This window comes from Dromiciops gliroides, chromosome X (genome assembly GCF_019393635.1).
Source record: "Dromiciops gliroides isolate mDroGli1 chromosome X, mDroGli1.pri, whole genome shotgun sequence".
NCBI lineage: Eukaryota > Metazoa > Chordata > Mammalia > Microbiotheria > Microbiotheriidae > Dromiciops > Dromiciops gliroides.
This window is the reverse complement of record NC_057867.1, coordinates 50,713,607-50,727,099: the sequence shown is the minus strand read 5'-3', so window position 1 is coordinate 50,727,099 and position 13,493 is coordinate 50,713,607. Positions and strand designations below refer to the sequence as shown.

Below are 13,493 nucleotides of genomic sequence, written 5' to 3'. Positions count from 1 at the left end.
GACCCTGGGCAAGTCACTTAACCTTCATTGCCCCACAAAAAAAGGAAGAAGAGAGTTGGTTATCAAGGAGAAGGTGTTCAACAGCGTCAAAGGCTGCAAAGGGGTCAAGGAGAATGAGAACTGAGGTAAAGCTGTTGGATTTGGCAACAAAGAGATCATTGGTAACTTTGGAGAGAGTAGTTTCTATGAAATGATGAGGTTAGAAGCTGGATTTTAAGGGGTCAAGAAGAGTGAGAGGAGAGAAAGCAGAGGCTCCTAAGGTACAGGGCCTTCTGGAGTTTAGCCCCAAAGGGCAGAGGAGATAGATGACAAGGGTAAGGAAGGTTTTCTTGAGGATGGGGGAGACATGGGCATGTTTTTGGACAGTACCAACAAGGAGTTGGTACATAAGGAGAGATATGAGTGATTGTGTGGGGATGACAGAGAGGGCAATCTGGTGGAAGAGACGGTGGAATGGGATTGCTTGAGCATATAAAGGCTCGGTAAGGTGCAAGAAGGCAGCTAAGTGGCACTGCAGTACACAGAGCACAGGGCCTGGAGTCAAAAAGACTCACGTTCCTGAGTTCCAATCCGCATTCAGACACTTCCTAGCTGTGTGACCATGGGCAAGTTGCTTAACCCAGTTTCCTCAACTGGAAAATGAGCTGGAAAAGGAAATGTCAAACCATTCCAGTATCTCTGCTAAGAAAACCCCAAACAAGGGGCAGCTAGGTGGTGCAGTGGATAGAGTACTGGCCCTGGAGTCAGAAGGACCTGAGTTCAAATCCAGCCTCATCTACTTAACACTTACTAGCTATGTGACCCTGGGCAAGTCACTTAACCCCAATTGCCTCACCAAAAACAAAAAAACAAAAAACAAACAAGGCCACAAAGAGTCAAACACAATTGAAAAACGACAACAACAAAGGACTAAGAAGCAAGGGAAGAGAAATGAAATGATGCAAAGGGAAGTAAATAAAATTAGGAAGGCAATCTATACAACACTAACATAAAAAATAAATAACGATCCAAACCAAATGCCGTGAAATTATAACAATCTAGTTTGAACCCAAAGAAATGAGAGGGTACCTCTGCTCCCTTGCAGATGTGGACTATGGGTACAGAACACTTCATTTTATGGCAAACTTTTTTTTGAGATGTTGCTAAGTGTTGCTGAACTGCTTTCTTCTTTTTTTTGGCAAGGCAATTGGGGTTAAGTGACTTGCCCAGAGTCACACAGCTAGTAAGTGTGTTAAGTGTCTGAGGTTGGATTTGAACTCAGGTCCTCCTGAATCCAGGGTCAGTACTTTATCCACTGTGCCACCTAGCTGCCCCACTGCTTTCTTCTTTTTTAAAAAAATAATTGTTCTAAGAGATGGCATTCCAGGAGCAGAGAGAGGGAGTATTACACTGGGACTTGTGTTATAAAAACAAAAGATCAAATACTTATTTAAAAGAAAGATACGTATATAAATTATAGAATATATATATTTGCAGGGCGACGAGGGTTAAATGACTTGCCCAGGGTCACACAGCTAGTGTCAAGTGTCTGAGGCCAGATTTGAACTAAGGTCCTCCTGAATCCAGGGTGAGTGCTTTATCCACTGTGCCACCTAGCTGCCCCCTAAATTATAAAATATTATTGAAAGTTTTCAGATACCAACCACAGGCCTCTTGTAAGGGTCTATACTCGCTGTCTCCACCATCCATCCCCTCACTTCTCAACTGTTTGCGATCTGGCTTCTGATTCACTCCTACTGAAACAGCTCCCTCAAAGGTTCCCATATTTCTTAACTGGCTAGATCCAATGGTTTTTTTTCTCAACCCTTACTGCACTCAAGTCAACAAGGATTTATTAAGCCTTTATTATGATCCCAGAACTGCACAAAATACCAGGTATAAAAAGAAACACAAAAAAGTACCTTGGGGGCAACTAGGTGGCACAGTGAATAAAGCACCAGCCCTGGATTGAAGAGGACCTGAGTTCAAATCCAGCCTCAGACACTTGACACTTACTAGCTGTGTGACCTTGGGCAAGTCACTTAATCCTCATTGCCCTGGAAAAACCAAAAACCCCCAAAAAACAGTACCTCAAGCTCTCGGTCTAATGGGGGAGACAACAGGCAAACAACTATCTTTAAACAAGATATATACAGGATACAGTTGAGATCATCTCAGAGGGAAGAGTAGTAGCAGGACTGAGGGACATCAGAAAAAGCTTCTTGCAGGTTGTTTTAGCTGCAACCTGAAGGAAATCGAGGAAACCAGGAGGCAGAGGCAAGGAGGGAGAGCATTCTGGGCACAGGGGATATCCAAAGTTGGGAAGAGGAAAGAAGAACAAAGAGGCCAGTGTGACTAGATCACAAAGTAGAGGGGAGAAGGGCATAAGAAAACTGAAAAGGTGGCAAGGGGGCCAGATTGTAAAGGGCTTTCAAGGATACTGGATTTTCTATTTATTTGATCCTGGAGATGAGGGAGGGGTATGGGGTGACATGGCCAGCTGCGTTTCTTGTTTTTCTTCTTGGGTAACTCTTGAGATGGTTGGCTATTGGTTTCCTGGATACTCTCTCCTCCCTTGGCTTAGAGGCCATTTCTCACCTGGTTCTCCTTGGACTTGAGCATTCCTGCTCAGTGTTCATCTCCATACCCCTAGTTATGATACCTGCACGCCCCGCCTCCTCGCCCATGTTATGTCCTGAGACCTATCTATATTCATCAGCTCCCACTGTTTCAAGTAGCCCAGAGGTTCAATAAGCATGCACTTTAAGGAGTTAGAAAATGTTTTATTTGAATCCAAAGCTTTTTTTTGTAAACAGATACAATCATGACAGAATTAATGACTTTAACAGTACTGCTCAAAAATAATTCTTTGTAGAACATGAAAAACTTTTAGCATTTACAAAGCACAGTGAATACAAGTCTGCCTTGAGAAGCGCCATCCTCAAAGGATGAAAAGAAAGCTGAGGTCAGGGATCTAGGAAATTTCAAATGTATTTTCACAAAATCTGTAAACAAAGCAAAAGAGAGTCTGAGAGAGATTGTTCGAGGGACTGGCGGGGGGAATTGATCAAGAAACATCTATTAAGCAGATGTGTGTTAGACACTCTTCGAAGCACTGAGGATACAAAGAAAAAAGGGCAGTCCATCTTCCAAAAGCATACATTCTAATGGGAAAAACAAAATGTACATATATCGGTGTATACAAGATCCATATAGAATAGGTACAAGATAACCTGAGCGGCAAAGACACTGGCGGCTGGGGCAGAGGGGTGGGGTTAGGGTGCCTGGGAAAGGTCTCCTGAAGGAGGCTGGCTTTGAGCTGTGTCTTGAAGGATTCAAAGAGGGAGAACATTTTAGGCAGGGGGACCAGCCAGTGTAGAGGTACTGAGACGGAAAACGGAGCACTGTGTGTGAACAATAGGAAATAAATCAGTTTGGCTGGACTACTGAGTAGGAGAAGAGGAGTAAGATGGCAGGGAGTATGAGACGGGATGCAACCAGTGCTAGAAAAAAGCAACAGGGATGCAGCGTCTCAGAGCTGCCTTTCTTCTTCATTAATACCCAATTGGCAGGTCTGTTTACTCTCTGACTCAGTCTACCCAGAAACCTGCATCATTTAAAGGGCAGGGCCAAGATAAACTCCTCTCTTTCCATGGGAGAAATAAGGGATTATGGGTGTGGTGGAATGTTGCATTCACTGTCCAACTCAGCCCCTGTCAGTTGGTTTTGCTGAAATTTTTTTTCTTATAAGGGAAGGCTCATTGAGGGTGAGGTGGGGTGGGTAGAGGAACAGAAAGATCTAGAAACAACTAAAGTAAAAACAAGCAACATCAAAGTAAGACTGTTAAAAATACAACAAATAGTTCATGAGATTAGGGATGTGGCAATGTCCACTAACTTTTGAATACATGGTGGCTGGAAGTGGGATAGGTCATATTTCCAAAGAAAGGAGATGGTCTCTGTAGGGAGCAGGACTCAAACTTTGCCACTTGCTACTCACTTCACACAAAGGTACTTGTCAGCCCTCTGAAAGAATCATCACCCTTCACAGGCAAAAAAGCCACCCCATTCCTTCCAAGGAAATTGCTATGGCTACAAGGCCCAGCTTCTGCTGGCCAAGAGATGTCAAATTAATATGCTATCATAGCAGTGCTCAGATTCTTGTGGTATTAAGTTGCCTTACAGGCAAAGGCAGAGGTTCACATGGGATCCATTCATTAGAACAAGAGAGCAGCAAGTTAGTCATTTCACAAACATGTTACTTTGGAGGAGAATCAGTGGTTTTGTCTTCTTGGTCATCCTTAACAGTATACGTTGGGAGGTTGTTGAAGTGGATTTCTTCTAACAGTGTCTCAAGGCGTTCAATTAAAACTCTTTTTTTAAACCTGGAAGTAGTTATAAAAAAAGAATCAGTCAAACAGCATATATTGACCACATACCTTCTACATGCTAGGTGCTGGGGGGGAGGTGAAGATGACGTAAGATGTGTTGGACACATACATCCTCATGTTGTTGAACCGATAGGGCCTTACTGTTGCATGTCAGTCCTTCTCTTCTTCCCGAGTGGATTTGTACTCCCTGAGGTGGCTATTAATCTTTCCCACTGATGACATCATGTTGCCTGTCCTTACCTCTGCCTACCAGAATCCTTCTTCTTCAAGGCTCACCCCTATACCGAGATGTCTTCCCCAATGTGTGCTCCCCTATCTGTATCTGTCAACATCTCGTATACAGATGCAATAGTTCCCTGTCAGCTCCCTGTCTGCGATCTCAAATTAGGAAAAGGGGTGTGCAGGTCCAGAGACTACATGGGTTAAGCAAATTACCATATATATGCATACATAGATATATATAGTGTAGTTGGAGATTGAACTGCATCTTTACTGTCTGGAGGTCGAATCCTAGAACTGACTCTCCTGAATCCCTAGCTCCTGTGTTTTGTCCCTCTTGTAAATATGCCAGACAATCCTACTGATTCTGGTTGGCTGAAAACAAGAATATCTTATAGTCATCATATTGGTGTCAATGTAGACCCTGGGTTTTCCCCAAATGTGGCTTGTCTAAAGGCTGAGTGTGGGTTCCTTTTCAGTGTACTCAACCAATCAGCAATCGTTTATTAAGCATCTACTATGTACCAAGCACTGGCGATACAAAAGCAAAAGGCAAGAGTCCCTGCTCTCAAGGACCTTGTCTTCATAGAGTTACAAACAACTCTCCTTTGGGGGATGTGGTCTGTAGTCCAATGAGCATGACATCCCACACCTCCAACATAAACCCACCTTCTTGTTAGGAGCTTGATAAAAGTAGAAAGAACATCAGACTTGGAAGCCTTAAGTCTGTAGCTCGGCTTTGCCATCCCTACCCCCTATCTTCACCCCAGGCTTCTTAGCCATCCTTAGTCATGACCCTGGGCAAATGACAGCCTTTCTGACCTACTCACATGGAAAACACAGATGCTATGATCCGTATCATATTGTCTGCCTTCTCAAGAGGGTGGGGGAGGGATAGGAGAGAGGGAGAGAATTTGGAACTCAAAATTTAAAAAAAATGAATGTCAAAAAATTATAAAATGTAATTGGGGAAAAATTTAATGAAATAAAAAATAGTAAAAAAACCCAACAACAACAACAACAGGGATGTTAGTTCTTATGTTACCTGCCTTACAGGGCTGCTGGGAAGAAAAAGTATAAGCTTTGATGAGTCTGCCACTAGCATCAGCTTATAACACTGGAAAATAAAGCTTGCAAAGGAATTTATCAATAAATAATAGCTTGGCGTCATAAGGAGGCAGCTAGGTATCTCAGTGGATAGGGCCTGGAGTCAGGAAGACCCGACTTCAAATATGACCCCATAAGCTTACTAGCTATGTAACCCTGGGCAAGTCACAACCCTGGTGGCCTCAGTTTTTGTATTTGTCAAATGAGCTGGAGAAGGAAATGGGCAAATCACTCCAGTATATTTGCCAAGAAAACCCCCAATGGGATCACCGTCAGACATGACTGAAAATGACTGATCAACAGCAACACTGATATAGCGCTTTCAAGTTTGCAAAGCTTTCTATAATGTTATTTCATTTGACTCTCACAGTCACAGGAGAAACTATTGGTTATTTCCATATTTTCCACCAATGGTCACTCTAGAACTTTTAAGAAAGACACTTGTAAGGGAGGGAGGGATGGAGAAAAATTTGGAACTCTAAATCTTATGAAAATGAACGTTGAAAACTACCCTTACATGTAACTGGAAAAAATAAAATAAGTGTTTGTTGCAAAAAAGAAAAAAGAAAGAAAGGCACTTGTAGTCAAAGGCGGGCCTTCCCGTCTCTGAAATCTTGGCCAAAGACTCTGGCACTGGCTATGTCTAGAAATCTTTCTTTCACTCATTTCATTATCTCTGCCCCATGATAGGAGCTCAGATCCTGGAAAGTATAGAAAACTCCTGGGTCTGTCTGTCCATCAGAGACAGCACAAACTTGTCACAGTGCTAGATCTCAGAATGTTAGAACCCAAAGGGCCCGTAAGCAGCCTCTAGTCCAACAGCCTCATTTCAGAGGCTAAAGCATAGGCCCAAAGAAGGGAAAGAACTTGCCCAGAGTTGCACAGGCAGTAAAGGGATCTGAACTCTGTTGGCTCACTCCAAATCTAGTTCTCTGTGCACTAGATCCTGGCTTCCTCTCAGGCTCCTGCTCATCCGCTTGGTGATAAAGGGAAGCGAGATGAAGGTGGAGTTCACAGCTATCAACCCCTCCCTGCCCCCACCCTGCCCCTGCCCTGTCCTCGGCCTGTAAGGCCTGAGCATCTCTGCTCAATACAAACCTTGCTGCCTCCTTGATTGCAATAAAAATCAAACGTTTCTGGGTTTCCACAGATCCATGTAGTTTTTCAAGCAGAGTGAAGATCTTTTCATAATCTGAAGGTATTAAAAACACAGTGTTTTCTGTATGGTTTTTTTTTCTTAAAGCACTAAAATTGTTGTTGAATTCAGGAAAAGAAAACCAGAGCTAGGGAAAAACTATGTGCTATGCTAGCAGCAAGGGCAGTATCTGGGAAAACCTCCTTTTGTTTGCATTCAAGCTAAAGAGCTTTCATATGTCAGGAGCACCTCCCTCCCAGGGGGCTCCAGTGAGGATTGAATGAGATAACATTTGGAAAGGGCTTTGCAAACGTAAAATTTTTTAAAAATTAAAAAAAATTAAAAGACAAAAACATAAACCAAAAACCAAAAAAAACCAAAACCAAAAATGCTCTATCAAGGCTAGCTTGATACAGCTTATTGTTGTTGTTGCTGTTGTTGTTATTCTTCTTTTTCTTGTTAATCGGCAGCAAGGTGGTATAATGGATAGAGTGCTGGGCCTGGAGTCAGGAAGACATGAATTCAAATCCGATTTCTGACACTTACTAGCTGTGTGACCCCCAGGCCAGTCACTTCACCCATCTGTAAAATGGGAATCACAATGGCACCTACCTCCCAGGGTTGTTGTGAGGATCCAATGAAATAATAATCATAAAGCGCTTTTGCGCAGTGCCTGGCACATAGTAAGCACTAGGTAAATGTTCGCTCTTACCATTATTATATACTGTTTTTCTTCTGATAGTATGCTCTGTCTTGATAAACAGCATTATTACAAAATGCTGATTTCAGACCCACATTTGGCATATTCCACATACAAATATATGAAAGATCTATGACTTCCCCAGAGTAGGGTTTTCCCTCCCCCAGCACAAATTGCAATGTACTTCCTAAGAAGTCCAAGGGAGTGTGCTTTAGAAACACCTAGAATCACAAGGGTGGTTAAGCTTCAGAAGCCAGATTTGGATGCAGGTTGTCCTAAATCCAAGCCCAGCACTCTGTTCACTACACAATGCCTCTGCTGTACTTTCTACTTACTCTAGAGAGATACATGTCACTATTATTTTTTTTTGTGGAACAATGAGGGCTAAGTGACTTGTCTAGGGTCACACAGCTAGTAAGTATCAAGTGTCTGAGGCCAGATTTGAACTCAAGTCCTCCTGAATCCAGGGCCAGTGCTTTATCCCCTGTGCCACCTAGCTGCCCCCAATACACATCATTATTGATGGGCATATACTTCCCAAGTGTAGGGCTTTCCATCCCCCTAACACAGATTACAACCTAGTATGAGTCTGACATTACTGATGGACACATCTTCAAAAATTCATTTCCCTGCTTGCCATTAGGCAATGTATTATTATTATTATTAATTATTATTAACAACATTGTTGTTATTTGCAACTGATGAAGAGCCTAGGCTCATGGTCTGAGCTCTCACCTGGGAATTTCTACAATCAAGAACTCAGAGTGAAGAAGTAACACTACAATTTGTCAAAGGAGATAAATGGTTTTCAATAGAGAGCTGTAAATCATCAACGGCCATATATTTAAAAAAATGACCCACATCATTACAATAAATGCGAATTCAAATTCTGAAGATTCCCCTCACATCCAGCAAATTTGCACAGATGCTAAAAGATGGAAGTAGTCACTACTGGAGGGGGCTGGGTGAAAACAGGCACACAAATAGACTGTTGGTAAGACCATGAATCAGTGTGCCTATTCTGGAAAACAATCATATCCTTTGATCCAAGCAATTCCACTACTAGGCGTGTGGCCCATGGAGGGCAAATGGCAAAGTTCCCACATACACCAAAATATATAGAACACCTTTCTCTTTTGTGGTAGCAAAGAACTAGAAATAAAGCAGGCATCCACCAACTGCAGAATGGCTGAAGTGATTGGGGAATATGAAGGCAACCAATCCTATTGTTCTAGAAGAAATTATGAAAACAAAGAATTCGGAGAAACACCAAAAGGCTTGTAGGAAGTAAAGTCTAGTGAAGAAAGCAGAAGCAGAAGAACAACATATACAATAGTGCCAATAATATCAAGGAAAATAAAAGGCATCCGAACTCAGATTAAATGCAATGACCAACCTTGGTTCCAGAGGGTAGATGATGAAACACAATTCCCTCCTTTTGACAGAGTGGTGGGGGGCTACAGGTGCAGAATGTCACACAGGCTGTCAGACGTGGTCGTTGTGTTGGTTTTGTTTACCTGTTTTTCTTTTTTACAAGGGAGGGTTCTATTGGGAGGGTGGGAGTGGAATATATGGGGAAGTGACTGTGATGTTTTAAAAAAGGTATCAATAAAACTTAAAAAAAAAAGGACTCTGGGAGGGGAACTCGGTGCTAATAAATAAGTGACCATACCTTGCCAAAGGATATGAACAGTTATTAAGAGAAGAAATGTAAACTATGGACAATACTATGAAAAAATGATCTAAATCACCAATTGCTGTTGTTTAGTCGTGTCTGACTCTTCGTGACCCTGTGGACCATAGCACGCCAATGCTGTCCTGTGGAGTTTTCTTGGCACAGATACTGGAGTGGCTTGGCATTTCCTTCTCCAGTAGATTAAGGCAACCAGGGTTAAGTGACTTGCCCAGGGTCCCACAGCTAAGTAAGTGTCTAAGGTCACATTTGAACTCAGGTCTTTCTGACTCTAGGTCCTGCGTTCTATCCACTGAGCCATAAAATGCAAAGTGAAAATTCTGTGGTATTATCTCACACTGATCAAATTGGCAAATGTGATAAAAGATGGGAATAAATCAGTGTTGGAGAGGATGTGGTAAAAAAAAAAAAGGCACACTAATATGGCTGGTGGGGCTGTGAATTGGTTCAACTCTTCTGGAAAATAATTTGAAATTATGTGAGAAAAGTGACTAAGCTGTTCATACCCTTTGACCCAGTACTCCCATTACTGGGCATGTACCCCAAGGAGGTCAATGACAGAAATATCCTTTATGTACCAAAGTATTCATGGCAACCCTTTTGTAGTAGCAAAAAGCTGGAAACAAATTATGTGCTCACCAATTGGTGGAATAGCTGAACAAACTATGGTACATGAATCTGATAGAATATTACTGTGCTATTAAGAAATGATGACTATGAAGAATTCAGAGAAACATAGGAAGACTTGGAAGAAGTGAGGCGGAATGAAGTAAGCAGAGCCAGGAGAACAAAATACAATGACATAAAGGAAAGACAACACAATTCAGATCAAATACAATGACCAACGTTGACTCCAGATGACTGATGTTAAAACACACTTCCTTCCTCTCTCTTAAGGAATGGTAAGCTGCAAGAGTAGAATGTTATATGTTTTGTCAGTCACAGTTGCTGTATCAGATGGTCTTGCTTAACAGAGATATAAGCAGTGCAAAGAAGAGCCACCAAAGATGGGTTAAAACCTGACTATAGCAAATGACAGTTTTGGGTTTTTCCCCTCATGGCAGCTATAGGCCCTCCATCAGTGATTGTGCTAACAGACTCTTTAAATACTTACTTCTTCCGGGCTTTCGCACCTCCTTCAGTATTTGAACTTTGAAACTAGCTTCGCTTTCCTCCTGTGGGTTGTTCACTGAACTGGACTCAGATGCTGAAGTCGACTGTGCTGCTGAACTCTGGCCTTGTGGGGAGTGACTGCAATTTCCAGCTTCTCTACCAACTGTGTTACCATCGGTTCTGTAGACTAACCCACCACTCAAGCTATTCAACTCGTTGAGCAGAGCATCCAAATCATTTCTCAGAACGCTAGCTTCATCCACAGCTTCAACTGACTGTGATGATGAACTACCTGGAAACTCATCATCTTCCAACCTTTCTTCGCTGTCATCTGGACCTACACTCGCATCTGGAAATCACATTAAGATAGGGAATTGAGAGAGGACTCAGTGGGTCACAAAGTTTGGCTCCTCATTTAGGGGCAAATTACCACCAGTTATTACTTTCTTCAAATGCAAGAGGAAAAAAGGAAACCAGCCAATTAATTAAAATGATTATGGTGCAAAAACCTCCCGACAAAAGTAACTCAAATTCAAGAGGATCACCCTGACCACCTCTTCCCTTTGCATGATGAATACCTACAGGAAATGGTAGATTAGAAAAAGCCGGGGCAGCTAGGTGGCGCAGTGGATAGAACACCAGCCCTGGATTCAGGAGTACCTGAGTTCAAATCTGGCCTCAGACACTTAACACACACTTACTAGCTATGTGACCCTGGGCAAGTCACTCAACCCCAATTGCCTCACTAAAAAAAAAAAAAAAAAAAAAAGCCCACCATTTGTAAGTACCCAATCTGTTGGCTTCATGTCTAATCCTTTGCATTTTATAAGCTATGAAAAAAAATGTGGAACTGCACTGGTCTGCCTCAGAGTGTTTTGACTTCTCCAGTGCAAACATAAATTGTCAGAGGCTTGTTGCTTTATGCTGAAGGATTATACTAAGAAATTAATAAAAAGGAGAAAACGATGGTGTCTACAAAATACATGGCCTATGGGCTGTGGCGCAATAGAAACTGGCTCATGTCTGACTGAATGAGGGCTGACAAAGCAAGCCGAAGCTTTGGGGAAGACTTGGGAGTGATCTTTACACATTCTAAAGAATGATGCCTGTTTATTTGGGGATTGGGGTGGATTAGAACAAGATGATCATGAGGAAGAATCATCCACTACTATCAAGATAGAAAGGGGTGAAGAGCGCTTGAAAGACATCAGCAAGGGCAATGTTGATTGCTGCTAATGGCTATGTAATGAGTGTGAACAGGAACTAAGGCAAGACACGTTCAGGACTGATGACCGAGCCATGGATGAGGGAAGAGCAACATCATAGAGATGACAGAACAGGGGAGTGAAATGAGTTGTCCATGATCACAGAAGTAGTAAGTGGCAGAGTGAAGATTGTGTGTGTGTATGTATGTTTATACATACATATCTTTATATATACATATAATTTTTGTGTATATACATACATATGTGTATACAAACATAAACGCATATATGTGTAAAGCCCTGTGTTCAAACCGGCACCTAGCAAGTGGCCTCAACAAAGGTGCTTAATAAAGGCTTATTGAATACAAAGGTGAACTCCAGCTATGCTAGAGCCATAAGCTACTTGCCAGGCATGTGAAGACAATACATGAATAGTATGCTCAACCATCTCTTGTGGTCACTCTGCAGTTTGGGAAGGCTAAGACGGGAAGAAGAGTACTGAAACAGCAACATTTTACTAAAAAGTTTCAAGTCTAACTCTTCCGGAAGGCTCAAGGAAAATGGTCACCAGCCCAGAACTATGAACTATACCTTTGTTTAATGGAACGGGTTTTTTGAGATCTGAAGATGTCACCGTTGAGGAGGCTGATGACTGTTCTCTTCCACTGGTGCTTGCAGTTTGTGACTTCTTTGATCCAGGGGATGGAGACGAGCTTCGCTTTTTTTTCGGGGATCCCAGAGAGTGACGTTCTCCAGAGCGCTTAGCTTTGTGTGGAGACCCTGTCATAAACTCATCAGCTTCATCAATCATCATATCCTAAAAAGCATTAACAAATGAATTACAACAGAAAACAAAAGCACAATGCAATGCAACACAATGCCCAAGGCACTGCATTTGGGTTGTATATTTTGCTTCTTTACACAAAACTCCAATTGGCTGTACTGGGGAACTGTGCTTTGATGATTCTACTCACATGCCCAGGGAAAAGCAGACTAGTTTGACCATTCATCTAAATGAAAAAGAGGGAGAACATGAATTTGTTGTAAAATATATAGGTAGTGCAATCTAAAGCCACGTGTAATTGGGAATGAGATATATTCTGGTTAACCATTTTTTAAAAAAATCAAAATTCATTTATCTATGCACTAGTTATCTCTTTTAAACAATATAGCTCTATTTTAATCCTTAGGGTGAACTATTACCCCCAAATGTATCAGTACCCCTTTCTGGTTAGTTAAGTATAAGCTAATAAACGTAATTTGGTTGTGCTGATTCAAGGCTTTAAAAGCAGCCCCCCACCCCACCCTTGAAGTGACGATAAAGAAGATCAATAATCACAGTATTGATCTTAAGCTGTAGATGATGGTCAGACTCCTTTACGTGGTAATGAGGTCCTCTTAAGGTTGGTGCAGCCCTATCTAAATTCTTTCCTTCCTTTTGTTGAAAGTCATTTATTTAAATGTCAATCATTGCTAAGTTAAGTTGAATTATACTGACTTTTTAGTACTTCTTTGCCAGGAGCCTTCCCCAGCTCTCTAGCCATTGCATAGACCCCAGTAGAGCATGTGGGTTATCCCCCAGTTGACCCTAACTCTCCCAACATAAATAGTCAACTTCCTTTTCTGCCCACACCTCTGATTTCCTTTTTATATACAACTTCTCTAGTGTAACTGCTTGCTAATGTTGCTGCCTATTCACAGCCACCATGGACTGTCCCATTGCTCTCTGGAAGATGCTCAGGTTGAATTCTTCAGAGACTACAGTATGCTGACTCATAGCCATATAGCATCACTGGAAGAATACTGATGTCAAAAAGCCTCATTAAAAGCACTATGCAGTTTCCAAAAGGCTGTCTAGCCTCTTCTCTTCCTATTCATTTCTAGGTCCTGCCTTTAGTCCATCTGTAGTATCTGTTTCAAGATATCTATGCTGATGGACAAGCTCTGTGGG

General features: G+C 42.0%; 1 protein-coding gene across 1 annotated transcript in view; it reads right to left on the bottom strand.

The window, feature by feature from the left end:
- Positions 1-3,044: 3,044 nt before the first annotated feature.
- Positions 3,045-13,493, bottom strand: part of LOC122733693 (integrator complex subunit 6-like) — a 73,334-nt gene continuing 62,885 nt past the window's right edge. Inside the window, exons 16-19 of the mRNA XM_043974305.1 lie at positions 12,134-12,359; positions 10,339-10,686; positions 6,795-6,888; positions 3,045-4,364 (exon numbers count right to left, since the gene is read on the bottom strand). Of these exons, the coding sequence (XP_043830240.1) occupies positions 4,238-4,364; positions 6,795-6,888; positions 10,339-10,686; positions 12,134-12,359 (795 nt within the window). The 3' untranslated portion in view covers positions 3,045-4,237. The remainder of the gene's footprint in view (positions 4,365-6,794; positions 6,889-10,338; positions 10,687-12,133; positions 12,360-13,493) is intronic.